The 20,975-nt window shown below is 36.6% G+C and overlaps 1 protein-coding gene and 1 long non-coding RNA gene across 3 annotated transcripts; one reads left to right on the forward strand and one right to left on the reverse strand.

The window, feature by feature from the left end:
• Window positions 1-10,358: 10,358 nt before the first annotated feature.
• On the forward strand, window positions 10,359-19,133 carry LOC116766559 (proton channel OtopLc-like). Of its 2 annotated transcripts, none has more exons than XM_032656451.2 (14): window positions 10,359-10,705; window positions 12,384-12,481; window positions 13,809-13,970; window positions 14,805-14,963; window positions 16,529-16,643; window positions 16,723-16,825; window positions 17,118-17,234; window positions 17,304-17,755; window positions 17,831-17,930; window positions 18,004-18,176; window positions 18,253-18,367; window positions 18,456-18,610; window positions 18,721-18,867; window positions 18,940-19,133. In XM_032656451.2, the coding sequence occupies exons 2-14, from the start codon at window positions 12,384-12,386 to the stop codon at window positions 19,111-19,113; spliced, it is 2,070 nt and encodes a 689-aa protein (XP_032512342.2). In that variant the 5' UTR covers window positions 10,359-10,705; the 3' UTR covers window positions 19,114-19,133. The 2 variants fall into 2 exon arrangements, with proteins under 2 accessions (XP_032512342.2, XP_032512341.2); XM_032656450.2 differs by lacking the exon at window positions 10,359-10,705 and adding an exon at window positions 11,812-11,877.
• On the reverse strand, window positions 14,336-20,732 carry LOC133319224 (uncharacterized). The gene is made up of 3 exons (XR_009752910.1): window positions 20,324-20,732; window positions 19,890-19,943; window positions 14,336-15,231 (listed from the first exon to the last, which is right to left on the reverse strand). It is a non-coding gene; the product is annotated as an uncharacterized LOC133319224 (long non-coding RNA).
• Between the last annotated feature and the right edge of the window lie 243 nt (window positions 20,733-20,975).

Genomic DNA, 20,975 nt, shown 5'->3' on the forward strand with positions numbered 1-20,975 from the left:
AATGTATTATATTACATAAAGCAGCCTCTTAGAATTGGAAATCACAACAAATAAATGAACGATGCAGAAACGAATTCGAATCAATTTCATTTGTGAAACTGACATACTAGTGTGAACATGAATCATGTACTATAGCAAGACACGCTACATGTACTGTCCCTTCAATGAAAACATTAAAAAACGTCATAACAAGATGACGTACAACTTAACACTAAGTATACACATGACACCAGATACAGTTGAAGAGTAGTGTGGAAAACAGAGAAATTATATAGAGACACATAAACAAGTACCGACTGAATGTTACTAACGAACAGATGTATTAGGTGCACTTAAATTTAATTTCATTAATAACTAAAGAACAGGTGATGCGAAATAACCAAGAAACAACTGTTTTATAGATGTTGTCTAAGTCATTAGTTTATTTACACATTATTAGTTACAAGTTAACAAAAATAATAATACTTACATTTATTTTAAACCATTCTCAGGATGAATATGTATTGAGTTGGGTTGGGTTGGCTTGAGGTTTCCCGGGACATCTATATGGCATTTTAACATCTGAGTGAATCTTATTAAAAGTATAGCTTCTCTACATGAGTGTGTCTCTACGCGACCTAACAGATTATGTTTATTTTTTTTAAATATATCTGGAAGGTATTTTTTTTTGGTTTTTGGTCAATAGAGAAATCGTGTCTGGATTCTTTTCTACCGAAGTCCTGTCTTAAGTATAGTCAGATAAATAACTTAGATAAATACAATGAGATCTAAGACCTTCGCGAGTTTTATTCATTTAAAATTAGATTAATAAAGTAAGTGTGTATTTTGTTAAAATTCTTTACTACCAACATTAATATAATAAGTTTGTTTTTCCTAAATAAACATTATTATGACAGTAATAATAAAGTTTTGGTAATTTCATATCAGATTCAGAGGGAGTGAGGGAGTGACTCACATCACACGTTAAATATTTCGTCGGTCCCAAATCCACGCGACGCCACATGATGAACTACGCTCTCTGTATGACGACCGTTCGCCGATACTTTCATTGTCCTCCTTCGATAAGACTTAAAACATATCACAGGCACCCCAAACTATTCATAGTTGTTATTCGTTCTGAATGTCAAAACTTGTATTAAATTCTCATTTCCCAACAATTTTATATCTTTTTTTAAAATGTCGCAAAAAAAGTTAGGACAAGTGCCTGTGTCATTGTCAATTTGTCTAAACAACTTGACTTTATCGGGAAAATATCTATTGTACTTGTATTTTAAAGGACAAAAAATATATGCATTGTTTATTATTATCTCAAGATGAAAGGAAATAAAACAATTTAACTTGTTCTTTAATTAGCCTGTATAATTTTGGAGCGTATGTCAGTACCTTTGTGACTTGTTTTTAGGAGTAGTAACACCAACCCATTCCTAACCATATTAAGAAATTTTTGGTTCCGTATTTCAAAGAAAACGATATAACACTATCAAAATATTTAAACGAATTTACTTTTTTTCCAATGTATTCATTGGGTCCCTAAATCAAACTGAAATTTAAAAACATCTATGAATAAAAATTGAAAACAGTATATTTTATAATATTAATGCTAAAACTCATCTATACGACGTGTGTAGACAGCATTTGAATAGTTTTGCTAGAAATAGATCGGCATAAACTGATATACAAAATGAATAGGTTTGAATTCAGCATTCCTAAGAACTCACCTTATTAGACATCTTTAGACAACTGAAATATAATTAAATTAATATAACATTTCGCCCGCGACTGTTGACAACCACATTCAAGTATTTAACATAAAATTGACAGGATTGAAAGCTGAGACCCTGATTTCACTTTTCATCACCAAATACATTTGGTCACTGTAATTTAGTATCAGTTTTTATCTCCAGGTGAAGCACAGTTTTTCGGTAACTATGATTTTTCTATTATTTTATATCTACCGTTGTCTCGATGTTTCGCTTCCTTTACACCAACCGCGATCACGGCCAGATGAGATTTCTGTTCTTGATGTTAAACATAACTCTTCTATAACTCAGTTTAGTCACAACATGTTTCCCAATTTACAATTATGAAGTGAATCTTCTAAAGCGACTTTAGTCGAGGCTGCGTGAAACGTTCAATCCTCCTGGACTCCACGCTCTATATTTTTTTTCTGAATACATCGCTTGCGAGTCGTGCTAACTACGCAGGATTTATTTAAAAGTTTTTATTTATTTTTTTAGTTTCTAGTGTATCATACATTTAAATTGTAATTCTTAATATTTCTCAACCTTAGCCTTGATATACTAACATTAATAATATTAATGCAACACATAAAAAAATGGTTCAAAGAAATAAATAAAATCACACCCGGACACATTACACTTTCATTTTCTTACAAAAGGACACAAAATCTTATTTACAAAAGCTTTCATAATAAATTTTCAGAACATTTTCCCCATACGCAGGTCAGCAGGCAGAGAGTGAACGACCGGGATAGAGTCATTGTTACTGTCAGTTATAAACACACTACATGTAGGGAAGCCGACCGATCATTAAATGAATTTGATCAGACTAAAGTTTACAAAACTTTATTATTAATTAATTATTATAATATACGAACACAGCCACAACACACCATGCAGCCCTAAAGTATTAGTATAAAAGTCTCAGTCAGTTAGTAAAGTAGATGGACGTTAAACTAAACTGAAAAATATATAACAGAGTAACAAAAAGCGTCACAAATTAAATAATTTATCGAAATTTTTTACATCAAAGATTATAACGTTTTGATTATAACAAATCTCAAATAAAGAAAAGCCAACATCAAGTCACCCAGATCTGTAGCTGCGTCGCGGTCACTTTTTCCACGCACGTGCATGATATGGAATGATCTTCCGTCCGAGGTTTTCCCAGAGAGCTACAACATGGGCTCTTTATAATATCAAGTTTTTAAGAGTCTCCTCCACAAACAAGGTCGGCGACGCATCTACAACATCTCTTACGTTGCAAATGTCCATTGGCAGCGGTAACTACTTCCCACAGGAAGGACGTCTGCTCGTTTGCCCTTTAGGACAAAATAAAAAAGACAACTGCCCCTGATGATGTACAGCATTCCTGGTGCAAGCAATTTACACTTCTACTCTAATCAAACATGTCAATAAATTGATTACAAAAAAAGAGTTTATAGCAAAGTAACTCTACTATTCCGATACTTAAACTCGTCATTAATACAATCGATCCTGCATTCTAATATATATACACGTACACATACTAAGGAGCCGGGGAGCAGTCGCGGTTGAAGGGAACGGTTCTTGAACGACATCAGATAACTCCAAAAAATCCACGGTCTTAGGAGTAGAAAACCTCTTTAGGGCCATGACTACATCGACACCAACAAAGCCGTTGCTTCTGTTTTCAGCTTCTCGCTTAACTCGGAGTCCTCGATCACATTAACAATATTATCATACAACCCGCCTATTTGTAAGTCGTATTAAAAATCGTTAAAGTGTTCGTTACCGGTTAGTCTCTTCATGCAACCAATAAAGGTTTTACTAAATGTTTGTAGATCGCCAAACGCTTGTCCTCATTGTATCGTTCTTTCTATGTACATAGAAATGCAATGATTTTTACATTACAAGAAAACATAAGTATATATAACATACATTAACATTAACTTTACTTGTTATTAATATTAAAAAAATAATTAATTATATCGAAATTTCGTCTGACACGAATGTGATATTTGCAAAATATGAATATTTACAAAAAAATCTACCAAAGCGCGGTAAACATTAAAATCTGTAATGTTTTTAACATTGTCAAGGTTACCAATGTTTATTAGTAATAACAAACTATTCCAGAAGCTTCCTCGCGTGACGTATCCCACATTCATTTCTTTTTGTTTGATTTGAATTATAATTTAGTTCCGTACTCACGCGTATCTTCACATCGCTCGTTCCTACGCAGGCATGATGTTTTATTTCTATGTTCCCACTACATAAAGTTTGAATTGCCAACAGGTTCCTATATATTTACTATGTTTGATGTTCCGCAGTCTCCGTGCGGCCGTTAAATAGCTTTAATATAAGTTGAAGTTGTGTTTTATCTCGATGCTAGTAATCATAATAAAAATATATCATATAAGAAGACCACTATCAGGTGTCACTATCAATGTTCTCCAAAAAACTATAAATTCTAATCCGTCAAAACTCATCAAAAACTAACCAACGGTTAAATCTTAAGGTTAAGAGCCAGTTTCACCAAACTCTGTTTGTTAAATCTAAACGAGGCATTTACTAACAGACTGTCAGAAATATAATCGTCTGTCAAAATACGTTCCACGATGAGAAATTAGCAACGCGTTATTAAATGTCACGTTAGACGATCGGCTACCAAGTTAGTCGTGCTTGTTATAAGACGACCAAACTGAAGTTAAAACGCTTAATACACGTTTGCTACGATGCAGCACTTCATCGCTTGATCGTAAATATTCCTCGATACGTCACTTGTTAGCTAATACGACCGAATTTTATATATCATTGACTGCATAGATTTGGCACACAAAAAACTTTCTTTTGACTTTACTAGATGTAACCTGTCAAAGTCGTGCTGTCAATTTACTTGCATAAATTTCGTTCGAGTTATAAGTGATGAAAAGAGTACATAATTTGAATTGTCATAGAAATTTTCATCATATGAAAAATAAATTTTAATTCACCTTCTAATAAATACAATTAAATAGTTGACAATTACAAGACTCACGCTGTTACTACGGCTAGGGGTGGCATTGAACATTTGAGGTATGACAATACAATTCATTAACAGTCCGTTAACCATTTGACGGACCTCCAGAGCAGTGATTAATATTGATGTCTTTTTAAGACATTTAAACAGGTATTAGTGCGTGAGTGCGAGTGGTGACGTTCGATACATCTAACAGTCCATCAAACGCCTCAACAAGACGTCATTCAGTTGACATTGTTAGGTGAAACTGGGTCTAAAAGTCAATATTATTCTGTGTTCTAAATATTATATTTTCCGTGATGTGTTTCCTACAATATCATTCACAGAAAAGTTTCAAACTAGCCAGCAGTCGACGGCGACAAGCAGCTTTGCAGTTTAATCGGCGAGCATTTAAAATAAACACTCATACTATTTATGTGTAGAAATAATATCATATGAATATACTTTAACGAGTTTAAGGAAAGCTAATTATGAATTTCACATATTAATTGCATGTACAACATCTTAATGTGATTTTAATACAAACGTGTATCAAAAAACTAACACTATTTCATATTAGCGATCAAGTCTTTAGTATTATTTAATAGCTTTTATCTTAAGTAAATGTATATGTACATTCATATATAAATATATATTTAGCGAAAGACTTATTTTATGAGTATACACCAAATATCTTGATGTCAGAAAAGAAGCAGCTACTGAGACGACGTTACATACACCTACAATCATTGTGGATAAAACAATTTTTAGATTGATTTCAGTAGTAAAAAATTGTTAACAATCTCGCCTAGCGCCCGCGACACGCAAACTCGTAGTATTTTTAAATCTCACAAATTCTGTCAAACTGTCTAGTCAGGGGGTGAATCTGTTTTCGCAATCACAGTTATAGTGTCCTAATAACTTATAAATATAAAAACATTCAATTTGGAAAACAAAACGGGATTGTGTCACATAATTGTCTCTTTCACTACGGAACATCAGATGAGCGGCCAAAAAAAACAGTCGGTACAATTAGGTGTTCATAAAAGTCCTTAATATGTTTTTGTGGAACGTATTTTAAAGCGAAATTGTTTTAAACTGATAGTAGCCGACGCACGAGGGAAAATTCAATTAGTCGAGCAAAAATTAAAAGCCACTCTGCATGTCTCTTATGTAGTCGGAATGTTTTGTTTTGAACGTCCAAGTGGTTTTTTAATTTGACAGGTGATCGCACACGCCTTGCTCTCTCCTATTGTGTTGTTGAAGTATCGAAATTGAACGACCTCTGTCCATTTGAAACCCCGACTGCCTCGCCCGCCATCGCCCGCCGTCGGCCGGCGACAATAGACGGCACTCTGCGCGTTCTCGCTCCATGAATATGAAAATCATTTTCCTTAAATGCATTTCAACTTGTGGCATTCTGTTGCATTGATTTTTGGGAGTCGATTCGTTTTTAACCTGGTAATGGGTGGGATAAGGAGGTATTATTTACACAAAGAAGTATTCAAAGTACCTGAAGCGTGTTGGCGGAACTTATTTTTTAACATGCTGTAGTCCAGACAGATGAATCATGAAATTTCGTGAATATTCATTTAAATACATCATGTAATATAAATATATTTTATAAATCACAAAGATGTCTTTGATTAAAGAATAGTCAATAGTATGAAAATTATATCATTGCATGAAGATGTCGAGTGTCTGCGTGAGTGATGCGTGTGATGCTGTAGGTGGCACCGCCTGGTAATGGAGCTGGGCGGAAGTGATGACGATCAATGACGTCATTAGAGAGACATAATAGACACACTCGTATCATAGCCGTCTTCATATCCAAAGTGACTCCATTACGATATCGATCTGATGCTGTCTTTAGATCACATCGCATGTCCACTACTGAAGGAATCCTAACCTGAATATTATAAACATATAGACAAGACGTCGACTTTCAAAGCTTCGTCATAATTTATTTGATTTCAGAATCAGATACAAAAAATCAGCACACGTTTTAAAACTAATTTTTCATTAATGCTTTAATATTCGAATAAGCTTTTTGTCTCCAGTCCCATTGTTGAAGAATTTCTTAGGAATCACTCAATACATTACTGTACAGCGTTGTACGTAATTATAAAACATATTGTACATACTTTTTTAGTGACATGACTTAAAAAATTATATTGAGAAACGTTCTTCATATAATAAATAAATGCATTTAACGTATTATATTGTTCGCACATTTTATATTTGAAATTATTATATTGTCCACGCAGCTCCAGCCGCGAAACAGTTTCTGTCTTTTATAAATTGTAATCAAACTGTGTAAGCCTCCCGTACTCGTACATAAAAGAGCTCGCGCCACTCAGAGGCTAATGCGGCGCTTTGGTTCTAACAAGAGCCTAAAACCAGTTCTTTAATTTCATTGAAAGAGTCCATTTGCATGGCACGTAATAACTACGATTCGCTCATCTCTTTTAAAATTCAGTGAAAATGAATACAATTTTCCAGACATCGCCTCTATAAGGTTTCACGCGTGCTGTATTCAGAAAGAGGAGCAGACGACACATTTACTGTGGATGGTAGACGGTGGGTGGTGAATGGCAAGTGGTGGATGGCGGGTGGTGGCTGGTGGGGAGTCCGAGTCACGTGTGTATCGCGTCATCTGAATCAGGTGAATGCAGAGCCGACGTTCAATTTCGCGAGCTAATTGTTCATAACGGAAGGTCATATCCGGAGGACGCGCCGCCCTGCGCTCCCGGCGAGATTAGGCGGTAATTACTATTTCCTGCGGCACAGGACGCAGACACGCTGACGGCGTTCGAGGAGGTTCCTTCCCAGAAGGGCGGCGGAAGTGCGATGCGTTCGTTGAGAACACGGAAATAAACGAAACGCTTGTTACATCTCGTCTCATTACAATGTAGAATCGATTTGTGATACCTAATGCATCCGACGTTATCGAATTTACGGAGACCGTATTCCTAAAACGAATATCTAATAATAAACTCCGCGGTAGGCTTTGTTGAGAGGTTCTTGAGAGGCTCGACTTGTGTGTACAACATTCTGAATCGGAAAAACTGATTATGTAGGAATAGAGTGGAGTCAGCGGATTGGCTGCACCGTCGGCGACGAGCGACTCCGGCTCCCGGCCTCCAGCCTCCAGCCGATATGATTGAATAAGTGAATCGAGCCTCCCTAATGAAACATATTGAACGTGTATCGAATCACTTAGCCGTGCCGCGCTGCCGCTGTGCCGCTGTGCCGCTGTGCTCGCGTGGCCCCGTGCCGCCTTGCATACGCGTAGGTGAACACAATAACATTACCGGAGAGTTTCATTCTAAGAGGAAATAAATTCAATTAACTCCGACAACTTTAAGAGTCAAAGACGACTACGAAATTTAATCTTTATTTTCCAGAATAAATTTAGAGCGTCATCAAAACGGCTTTTCGTTACAAAACATTAATGGAAAAAACGTTGTCTTGCAAACCCTTGAAGGGTGGTTTTAATTGAATCATTTGTGGTCCCTCATTTTTGAGATTTGCGTAACTTGATTATGATTTAACCGGATAAAATATGTAAACATTCATAATTTTCCATAAAACCTCATTTCTGGTAACTGCTTTTATGGACGTGATCGCAATGCTCTCACACTATTCTTTTGCACAGACCGAACTCGTATTTCCTAGAGTCGTGTAGAATATTTCTCTCTGTGAAACCTAAATTCAAACTGCAAGTTGCAAAATAATTATCCTCAAAAATGTTTGAAGGTGTTTGTAACGGTCGCAGGCTCTCAGCTAGCAGCCTATGGCCAGTCGTGGGTATCGGGCAGGCTGTAGTCGTGCAACACACATCACAGTGCTGCGGACGCCAAAGCTCTTTGAACACGTTTCATCAAAAACTCCCAGCTTTGTAAGCTTTGTACCTGTACTCCCGCTTTAAAGCTGTCATCACACAAACTCGTCAATCGTATTGCAAAATCCTTATTTGATATGTAATCCGATTTTGTGGAATAATTTGAATCGTAAATAGTCGATTTCAAATCGTGCACACACATGTCATTTAATTAGCGTACATCCATCGACTCCGGTGACCGTCACCAACTAAATTGTATCTCGTGCTTTTTGTGACCTGACACGATACGCTATACACAATATGCTGAGCACGAAATTTGTTTTGTAGTTTTGTGAAGTATATAATAACGGTGAGTCAGTTGACTTGTAACTCCGTCAGAGTGATGTGTGTTAATCATATAATAATTAGCGCTTGTTGTAAACATGTAGACCGGAGGACATTTTCAAGTCAATTCCACGTTTATCATAAATAGAATGTGGCGTGAGCTCGAGGGGGTGAGGGTGGAGGTAGGACGGGGAAGGGAAGGGGCAGGGTGGAGAAGGAGCACTCTCTCCAGTTCTGGCTTAGATAAAAAATTATTAGTATATTAATAAAAATAATATAAACTTAGCAAAAACACGTTATATTAAATACTTCACATTCCTCACAATAAAAAAATTGCTTAAGTTACGAGGATCCGTCAAATGGGGTAGATTTCTATATCTCTTCATTGAAACCTTAATTTTTCGGTCACTACTTAACTACTTACTTCAAATAAATTCTCTAAAAATTTGCTATTAAAATATTTAAGAAATATAAGTGACCAGTCAGGTTATACACTTATAATAGTGTTATGAGTTTTAGTTTTATATAAGATAGGAATATTTGATAGCTATGTCGATGTTTGTTGACTTCGAAATGTAAATGTCGTGATTGGCTCGATCACGACGCGGAGCGCTAACTGGTGCTGAACAATTTGCTTATGAGATGATTCGATGGACGAGTGTCCACACGTTCAGTAACATTGGTTACAAGGAAATAAAATGAAATGATACCAAATATTCAGATCTAGTTTAAATGAATAAAAAACAATTTATAGAAAGTGGTCTAGAGAGAATTAAAGATGGTGAGTTCTGGTATGTTCGATGTTAATGAGTCAGTAAACCTCCGGCGACCGCAAGCGCGTTCAACTTTGACAAACGATTGTTTTCTTTAAAAAAATATAACAAGAAACAACTCTTAAGGCAAAGTTCCACAAACACCGCTGACAAATATGTGTGCACGTAAGCTCTGAATATATTATAAAAGGGGGAAAAATTTAACGACGCAAATAAAAACAAATCTTCAAAGAAACTCGAGACATTCCTTTTCTTTACAAGAAGTGTTTTAAAAAATTAATAAATTACTTTCTATAAAACTATCGCATGTCCATTGTCCCTCGATGTGTGCTATTATTGTGGAGCAGTCCAAGTCAACTTTTGTTCAGACGTTACGTTCTCTTTCCGTTTCCGTAAATCAGGATGAGATGCTGTAATCTGAAGTGCAGCGAGTACAGTCTCAGGTGCGATACACTCACGCAAATATATTATGAAAATAACAACACCGTGGCTAGAGATGTGCCGCGTGTGAGACTTATAAACATATAACACATAAGACATATTCATTCTCAAATTATTTTTCGTATTTTTCTTAAATTGCAAAGTGCATATTAATAAGTTTCTTATTTATCTCTATTAAATTCGCGACCTTATTTCCATCTGAGGGATTTTTCTCCTGTTGGTTGAAGTGTATGTGCTATCGATGCTAACATCACAAGGCATAAAAAGATAATATCAAATTGTATAAAAAGTTATTTCAATAAAACGAGAGTGATGTTTGTCGTTTGGTTCGTCATGTACATCGTCTGTTTCGTGCGATGCTGTATATTGACTGTGATAACACGAGCAAATGCAATTTAAAAACTCATTACAATTTAGATTAGCAATACATTTAACGGTTTGAACAAAGTGCTGTGAAACTTTTTAAAATATCGACTCGGTACGAACTGCGGACGAGACTGAGTGGGTGCTGGGTGCTGGGTGCTAGGTACCGAGTGCCGGGTGCTGGGTGCCGGGTGCTGGGTGGGTGCTGGGTGTGACTCGCGGCCGCATCTACAGCCAAACGGTAAACACTTTGCTGTAATCTCGAGATGAGAAAACTTTGAGTTCTCTTAATTCAGAAACTTATTCAACATCCTAACAACCTTAGAGGGGCCGAAGCCAACGCGACGGACGGCACGCAAACAAACTTACACTTTAATGTTTGTCTTTATTAAAATAAGCGTTTAAATAACAAATAAAATATTTTGTTATAAGAATTTTACGAAACATTTTAAGAAGCGGGCGGAGAGCGTGTTGATCTCATCGGATAGGTTTTTGTTAATTTATTAATTGTCCCAAAGATCTGTTATTGACATTAGGTACTAAAGTTTTAAACAAAACAAAATCCTTTGTTGTCATAATAACTGTTTCAACTGGTGCTCTTAGTAAGATCAGTTGCGAGCTTTACTTTGATATCTTACGATACAACCACAGACACTAGTTCCATGACCGACGAGGCGTGTTTAAAAGAAAATTAATTTTAAGTGTTATTAAAATAGGTATGTTATTAATATTAAATATAAAGTTATCTGTAAAATCGATCGTTTTTATGCATTTAAATTATATTTTTCTGTTTAACTAAGTTGTAGAACACTAGACACGTTCATGTCACTCTCCGACTTGTGTGTAGATGTTTCAACTTTTCATAATGCCACAGAGTTACATCAAGGCGTACAGATATTATAATTAGTTTCGTTTGTACTTAATGATAAATATAAATAAAGTAGACTTTTCAATTCACTTTGTTAAGATTATATATATAATATATGTGTACATGTCCTGGTGTTACTTTAGTGGCTCTCTGGTTACTGTGTCACTAGACACCAGTATCAGAGGGCAGCGATTCCGTGAGAGACAAATTATGATAAAACCCTTCGACGACAAAAACTTATATGAAATCGACTGCTCTCCTCTCCGACGCCTCAACTTTAACTAACTAATATGTTCAAATGAAATATTATTTAACCGACTTCGCTTTTAATGGTTGCCAATTAAAGTTCTCTTGTATTTTTTTGTCTTAAAACTGTTTTACGTCGGTTAACTTTGTCGATCAGTAATCACTTGTAGTAACCATTATATTACAAGTGACAATGTAGTGTCCAAACTGTCATACGTCATCTGATAATTTGTTTTCCAAAGTGTAAATCATTTGTGGTAAATCTCCTGCCTTGGAGACACGTTCACGGTAGAGACGATGTAAGTATTGTACAAAATAAAATACTGTCATTCACTTTTACTATAAAATATACGGTGATTTTTGTTTTGTTTATCAAGTTATATTTATACATTATTCAATGTATATAAACTTAACATCAGTTCGAGATCGACACACTCATACAGAAAGTTTGAACTAAAGTTAATCGTAAAAATATTAAAAGATATCCGAGTTAGAAGCTCCCGTCGAGAGCTGTGAGGGGATCGCGTGTTTAGATTCAGGTGGAAAATGAAAGAATTAAAACGTTCAGTGGAAGTCGTTCGCATGTGCCGTGACGATCCAATTACAGAAAACGGGCGACGCCAGGGCATAATGCGAACGAAAAAATACGCCTGGATAAATGTAGCGAATATTAAAACATACGGATATGTTCAGCAATAACAATCATGTTATAATTAGGAATCCTTACTGAGTGTTTGCAAGCGGGTGCGTGGTGGTTTACTGTAGACATTAGTTATACATGACGTTTGTTTGGTGTCTTGTTTAGATGAGTGTCAGCAAGCGCGCGCCGCTCGGCGACACGGAGAGACCGGCCGTCTCCGTCACAGACATGGATCCCGTCATAGAGGAGAACGACAACGACAGGTCAATAAACGATAACAGAAATCTTACTAACATTCATTAAAACATCCAACTTATATAAAGTAAAGGAAATCAGGTGACGCATTACAATCCGCTGAATCTCAGCTTCTTATAAATGATCATTCTTTACGAAAATATATACTGAGCGAGTCTATAACACAGTTCAGTTACCACATAATGAATGTCTCGTTACTCGGAGTGATATGTTCTTTATAGAAATTAGCTTTTATATGTGACTCAAGAGTTTTAATCTAAACATAATTATTAATTAATGGTTAACCAGATGTATACTAACGATAGCCGAGTGGTCATTTTCAAACTTCCCGATGTAAAACACTCCGCGGAGTAAACATCCGCTAACGATTTAATTAAAGTTTCCTTTGCTTCCCATTCTTTGTTTTCTTTCTCGATTTCTCGTTCATTTCCAAGATATCATATCTCTGTGTGTAATCTGTGCTCTATATTATTAACTTTATGATAACGGAACCTACAATATGAATCGCTTTAACTTTTGACACAAACTTTGTCGTATAGTCAATTCGCTTACAGGATTAAACCGTGAGTTTGGTTTTTAAACCCTCAAACCTCGACATGATACGTAACGCCTTTTGCTTTAAATGACCAAAATAAACTTTTCTTCAATATTTATTTAAATGTGAGTTTTTGGTTTGTGAATATATATTTTAGGTATTCTGAATACCTCACGTTTATATCCGGGTCTCACGGAGACATTCACACTTGCCCATTTTGGAGATTTCGTTCTCAGTAGAAGTCGATTCACGAAATATAAGATGCAACTGTATAGGGGGAGTCGCACCCAAACTTATATTATAAGGTCTTTTTTTTATCAACTTACTATCATAATGTTTGTTTACAGTAACAGACCTCAGTCAGAGATACTTAGAACATATACCTACATTAATATGTTTTTACAATATTTACTTTTTTTTTCTGTCGTAATATAAACCCCACTAGAATTCATCGTCACTGCATCGTACTGTTTAGTGAGCGTCCTCTACATGATCTTAAACGTGTGATACGTACTCGGATGTAGTCGGAGGCTGTCGGACGTTCAGCATCACAGAAGCAGAGACAATATTTATGACGTTTGATAGAACGCTTTGTGTGATATACGACGTGTTTGCCGCAGATTTATAAACGTATAAAATATTGATATGTCTATAATACTTGAGGACTGTTTACATTTAAAGTTAAAGTCCTCGCTCACTTGACTCAAGGTATTGTCTGAAACTAGTTCAGCAAACATGAAGCGCGGTCTGGAAGCCATGATGGATGTGATGGTTTCTTAATTAGATGATTCATTGTCTAGCGACGAGTCCTCGTACTCGGACATAGGGCGACTCCGTGAGCGGACCCAGGCCATGCTGTCTCCAGGGCTGGAGCCTCTCCTGCAGAACTCATCCTCGCTGCCGAACAGCCGCCGCATGTCCAATGACACCGATCAGAAGTTGGTTGCGAATCTTAACACCAGGTAACCTGTCAACCGCTGGTTTCTAATACATATTTATTCTCTTCCTCGACCGGGAAGTACTGTCACTTAAACTTTTCACTTGACAGTTTTGTTAAACTGCTTAAAAAATAACGTAAAGGAACTGTTTGACAATCTCCTACAAGTTTTAACATTTTAATGTCAATTTTATATTCTGAAAAGAAAACATTTGTAATGTTATGATATAATAAGTTCAATAAAATATTTTGAAATATAAAAATCTACGTCCTAAAATATTTTTACATGTTCTGTTTTTATAAAAAAAAATATTTTTTTTTGAATAAAGAGAATTTTATATCAAAGTAAAGCCTAAGTAATTAAATTTTGAGGATATTTAAAACAAAAACTGTATATATATTTTTAATTAGATTGCTTAATATGTAGTCTTGTAATCTCTAAAAAATAATATTATTATTTTGTACTTGTAATATACATATTATACAATATATAGTAGGTGGTAGAACCTAGCTGTGGTCAAGTTACTGTAGCTGGAACATGGGCTGACTCGACCGGGGAAGTACCACCCTCTCGCAGAAGATCGGCGTAAAGTAGTCATTAATGGCTGCGTTAAGTCCGATGAGTGAGAGCTGGTTGCCCTTTCCCTTTTCCCTCCCTTGCCCAATTTTTTCCTCTCCCTCTTCCCTCCCCCTTTTTCCTAATCAAGGGTGGCAACACATCCGCTAATCTATGTTGCGGATATCCATGGACGACGTTACTACCTCCATCAGCTAGGCCGTCTGCTCGGTTGCCAACTTTAGCATTAAATAAAATACATATAAGTATATAACAACTTATCAACAAAAATGTGTGCTTAAGGCGTCCCTCTGCGATCATAGCGGCTTTCCGGAGACCATCTCAGGCCCTGGCGCTCTGTGCTGCGACTCAGAGAAGGTTCCTTTCCGAGCTGACTCCTCACTCAAGGACCTCCGTAGCATCACAAGAACATCCCCCCACAGCAGTCGATATCTTGGGCAGGTAAAAGATAAATTAATTTGAAGGAAAAGTATTGAAAAACATTTTTGGACTGAAAGCGGAGTCTGTTATAAGAACGTACAGGAATTGAGATTGAATGGTTCTAGTAATTCATGAATCAATAAAGAACTTTAAATCTTGAGAAATATGCTATAACTATTTTTCAACTTATTCTCTCTTGTTACACGCTCTTTATTAACTTCACTTGTATGTCAGTTTGCTGGTTTCATGTTTGAAACTTCCTGTGCCGGGTAGTTGGCTCCCCTGAGGCCTAGAAGAAATAATAACAATTTGGGAAATAATTGCAATTATTAATAAGAGTCATGTAATTAATGGCGGTTTACAAAAAAATAAAACTTTTCAAAAATATTTTGAAAATAACCTTACACTTATAAGGACCTAGCCATGTGAGGCGAGTGTGCACTGTGGGAAACAGAATGTATAAACATGTGTCTCAGCCTAAAGTGAATTGCGCACGTTTACCCAGAGCGCACACTTGCCTCACATAGCTTAATCAATGGAATGATAACATATAAACGCTTTTTTACATTCATTTAATTTCTTTTAACTGTCAGTCCATCTCGAATTTCATTTAATAAAAAAAATATTTACATACCACTTAAGTATGGTACTTTATCACAACTGTGTTTTAAATTATTATTTTTGATTTATTATTTAAATTCATTGATATAATTCGATCTAATACATTAGTCGCTTATTTTCGTTTGGACCGCTAATTGGATCGTAACAACCGTAATGCGAGAAGTATCCTCCGACATCCATTACAATTGTTAAAGTGTATCTTTTATTACAGCGAAGTTGCCATTAAACGATGAATTGGAAGAAATTGAAATGTATATTTAGAGGATTCAATTTGAATTCAGAATAGATCATAAATCAGATAAAGCAGGCGTTGACGGAAGGTGTCGAGCAGAGAGGCGCTGAATGTAGACGACCCCTCCGGGCCACTCGCGAAACGGTTACACATGTCCTATTGAAATACACGCGGAGAATGCTTTCATGTTATAATACGTAAATAATAAATATTAAGGACATTAGTGCAGACATATAAGTTACGAACGACTACGTTACATTTTCTTTGAACCCTTACATATTCACCGACGGCTCCGAGCGAGCGCTTATGAATATGATAATACGATATTGAAATTAAATAACACAAAATAATAACAGAGCTAAAATATTTATGAAGCATTTAACGAACAAGTGCGAGCGCGACCTATTTCCAAGCTAATAGTATTTCAGTAAACTAGCGCGACGCTGCATTATTCCGTCACAATACAAGCCACCCATAAGCGTCAACACCATTCAGAAGCACACCCTTTATTTGTTAATGGATAGACAGCTCGACAATGCTTCTCTGAGCATTCAACGTACAAATGATTCTCGCAAACTGTAATTAAATCGGAATATATTTCCATACGGCTCATATCTCGATCGGCCCACGATGCTCTTCATTATTTATTTGTGTTTTGTTGTAACGTTGTATCTCTTGAGTCTCTTTATGAGATCGATTAAGTCGAGGGAGACTGATGTGCCTCAATTCTCAGTGAGGCCCTGAGCAAGGCTCTGTCCGCGCTGTATGCTAAGTTGCTGGTGGTCCTCGGCCTGGCCTTCCCCGTCACTGAAGTCATCGCCAAAGGTGTTCCGGACGCTTACTATCAAGTAACGTATATAATAAAACCCCACAAGCTACACTCACCACTGATCTGATACTAATGTTGCACTTTTATTGGTTTTTCAGGGCTTTTATTTATATTTATATTTAGTTTCCCTCATATTCATAATATTTCTGTACGCTGATCTGATGAGGGAGAAAGCTTTTAATATGATTATAAACAGCCGAGGTAACTATGTATATGATCTGTAAACATTGCATTTATAACATTTATTCCAAAGTCGGACTGACCACTAGTTCAAGACATTAGTATTCTAATTTGCCCACAAATGAGACATTAAAATGTCATGTCTTTTGCATAATCACTACTTCCAACAATAACAACCGGCTTCTTTACTTTGTATTCAACGATCGTCTGCTTCCATTTCAATTGTCATTTGAAGCCGTCTCCTCACATACGTTTTAATGAGTCAGTTAGTCCGCAATGTCACATAAATACGAATAATATTAATTTTTTTGAGATGGAACCTACAATGAAGACAAAAACACTCCCGGTAAAGCGACACCTAAAGAGAAGATAAAACAAAAGGAAACGATATCTCGTTACGGCAGTTTTTACTTAAGACTCGGAGCTATTGGTAATTCCTCGCTAATGATTGCTGTCTATTATTTATTTCATGATAGAAATATTATTTGAATAATTCCAGCGTTCGGTATCGGGTCGATGGTGTACAGCGGTTTAGAGTTCGGCGAATATTTTGAGATGACCGACCGCTGTCGCTCATTCCTCTCAGCGCTGACCCCAGCCCTCCGAATGGCTCTGACTCTCGCTCAAATGCAGTTCATATTTCTAACGAACAAAGACATCGCAGCTGGAAGTCACAAAATGATACAGAGGTTCGGTTTTATGCACATGATAGCGACGAATCTTTGCGAATGGTTATACGTTCTAGTAGAAGAGACGAAACATGAAATACATCACTTGGAGCACTCTCTCGTCACCAAACAGAATGTAACCTTGACTGAATCAAATGACTTACCTTGTCGGAGATCAAACGTGATGGGTGCGCTGGTTCACAATGCCTCCCCGTTTCTCTTCCCTTGTACGATCGAGTACTCCCTTATCTGTGCTGTCATATTATACGAAATGTGGAAAGAGGTAATTCTTAGGAAATTCGGTTCTGTAATAAAAAAATGTTATTGAATTCTATGAATAATTCAAATGTAATTTCAGGTTAAGTGTACTCCAGAGGATATAGAAAAGAAGCTCAATTACCCTAAAAATAAGTCGCGCAACAATTCAGTGACACCGGAAAAGATTTTGCAGCAGTTTGGTAATCTACAGAAATTTTATATTAATGAGGTTCTTTGATCGTAACGCTGTTTACCTACTGAGGTTGCTTTCAGCCAACATGCTGGGAGTCAGTTCTCCGCACGGAAGCCATACTGCGCTTCATCATTTCTCAGTGGATTGCTCTCACGCCCACCGCGGTCTCTTCTCCGGGATCCTTCTTATTGTCCTCACCATCATCTCCCTGATCATGTTTTTCGTATTGGCTCGCGCCCCTGACACAGTTAATGTAAGATGTCGCTCACTTTACTTATATATTAAATCACTTATAAAATTATTATATAATTACGGTGCAAGGATTTCAGGACGCCATATTCGAAGTCAACATTTGTGAACTGGTACTGTACACTTTGACTATTCTGGCATCCGCTGCTGCTTTTAAACAAATGAGAGTTCTGGCCTACAAAAGAAAATCCAGAGGTTTGTAATATTACATGAGATCTATGTGTCACACTGTCGTTAGATTTCGTCTAAGTGCTATATTACGTAATATTGTGTTTCATTCCAGCTGTGCTGTGTCTGGACACGTCATTACTCATCCTGGCACAGTCCGGTATGTTCATATACTGTATGTTCAGCCTCATCGGTTGTCATCACACCATGAACCACAGTAACGGAGCGGGTCTCACTGGATTCTTTTCAGAATTTTTATCTCTTAACCAGGTAGTATTCGTGACAGATACTTGGATTATTAATTAGTCTATTTTAATTCGTATAACTTCAACCAACCCTTGCATACAATCACTCAGATTAATATTGTCTCCCGTTCCTAGACCATACTTCAGTCGTTGTTTATCATCGATGCCTGGTGGCGGCGCAGTGCCACCTCCGAGCAACGGAGAAAGAAACCTGGCAGACAGCTGGTGACTTTCTTACTAGTGGCCAATATGGCGATGTGGGCCATTAACACATTGGAGAAGGTACTGACTACTACATTCATTGTTACCATTTTTGTCAAAGCTTTCTGGTCACCATCGTCTTTATTTTCCAAGAATCGAGCAGAATTCCGTCCTGCACACCTGGTGTTCTACGGACCCTGGGCGTGGACCATCATCACACACACCTCGATGCCTCTCGCGATCTTCTACCGTTTCCATTCCACAATCTGTCTCTTCGAAATATGGAGGAACAGCTACAAAAACAAACCGATCTACTTGGATGTTTGAAATAAATTGCTATTTCCAAATCGTATGTTATTTGTATGAATCACCATCCATATTCTTTAAATATGAGCAATTTACAATAACGTAACAGTGATGCAAAATTACGACTAGGAGATGTGATTATCTATAACCGTATGAGATAGGGATTATTCTCATTACAAAAGTATTAACGAATTCCTGTTAAACTTATCATTCAGAAATTGTATTTTTAAATTATTTGCTCAAATTTCCGCTAAACGTGACGACGCGTTTAACGTATCTAACGCCGCCTTTTGTCACGAGCACTAACAAACAACAATACACGCTAATTGCTTGAATTTGTCACGTATGTTACTGTCGGTACACAGACACACACACATAACAAAACAAGTGATCACCGAGCCATTAGAATTTATAATTGAATAGTTTGAAAATGACTATCGTTGACCTCAAACTCCTCGTTCACATTCAATAACTTCTAACACGTACAGCCGTCACTCGTACTAGTCGGAAAGCTAACAACTATAGAATGCAATGACTCCCAGTACATATTAAAATATAGATCCTATTAACAGAACAACATAACTACAGCCTTCCTCGCCGTCTACCGTCTACCGTCTTCCGTACAGTTTCTAGTACTGTTGATTCTCGAGATACCCTTCTCAATGTTTGCTAATTACTACCAACAGTCTTCCAGTCGCTGTCCATAAAAATTAAAAATATAAACAAAACAAGTACTCTGTTCAGACGACACTGTGTCGTGTGAGTTGATGCAGATGAGACGTAACGTAAGAACTCACCCAGAGCCTGCGCCGTGGAGCACGAGCAGCTTCTGGTGAGATAGCCACAAACACCTGGAGAGTAAATAAAAACACCACTGGGTCATTAATTGTAAATATACTTTAAGAATGTAATTCTAATGTCTCCTTTTATTGTCATTAAATAATTTTAATAGACCTTTCAAATTTCAATGCCCTGCACTAATAGTAACAAGACAAAGAGATAAATAATTATAAAATAATTCTACAGCAACCAATTTACTTATCAACCATTAATGTGCAAACTAATGTCTGATTATATTCGTGATACGTTTTATTATACTGTCTTTTATTTTTTTGTGACCAAATTAATCACTCTCGCGGAAACTATGAAGTCTATCCACAGAAATATCTACTTACAATAATGTTTAAAACTGTAATATCATAAATTACTTAAGGATGTCTTCATATCTCACCTCGCTCGTTTGTTATAAAAATATTTAAAAAAAAAACAGTTCTCTTTGAAGTCACTTTTCCGACCTTATCTTAGTTAGATCACATAACATATAAAGTTAATGAATACAAAATCTTTAAAAGAAGTGTAGTACGCAGTTAGTACGCAGCAAGCAATCAATTTTTCCATCAAGACCTATTAAAGCGGAGGTAAGCGACGCGTCCGAAGACCGCTTAGAGGTAGACGTATAATTAATCGCTGGTAACGTCCGAGGGCGGAGGGCGAGGCTCGTTAGAAGTGCCGTCTGAAACTGACACGGGCTGTGCTAATTATTTGCCCGCAGAACATCAGCCCACAGACTAATGTGAAATGCATGCACCGATTCTATTCATTTAAAATGCTTAGAAAAAGTTATGGAACGACTCATCAACGGAAACAGCAGCGCGAATTATACTCATTCAGATATATTAATTAATTTTTTGAATCCCGACTCGAGGCGAGTTATTAACTATTATATTTATTGAGATACAAAGGAAGTTGTCTATATTTAATATATATGTACAACATTAATTTATCTTGGATAGTCAAAAAAAAATATTAACCAACAATAATAATACTAAATATAGTGTTCGGTGCCTTCAAGTTCTGTTCATAACGCCGCCTCGGTAACCTTA

Source organism: Danaus plexippus, chromosome 15 (genome assembly GCF_018135715.1).
Source record: "Danaus plexippus chromosome 15, MEX_DaPlex, whole genome shotgun sequence".
Taxonomy (NCBI): domain Eukaryota; kingdom Metazoa; phylum Arthropoda; class Insecta; order Lepidoptera; family Nymphalidae; genus Danaus; species Danaus plexippus.

Excerpts from the sequence above, each read along its gene's own strand:
- LOC116766559 (XM_032656451.2), top strand. The coding sequence starts at position 12,384 with ATGAGTGTCAGCAAGCGCGCGCCGCTCGGCGACACGGAGAGACCGGCC. Across the intron at positions 17,756-17,830 it reads TATACGAAATGTGGAAAGAG|GTTAAGTGTACTCCAGAGGA; the intron begins GTAATTCTTAGG and ends ATGTAATTTCAG. Across the intron at positions 18,611-18,720 it reads AATTTTTATCTCTTAACCAG|ACCATACTTCAGTCGTTGTT; the intron begins GTAGTATTCGTG and ends TCCCGTTCCTAG.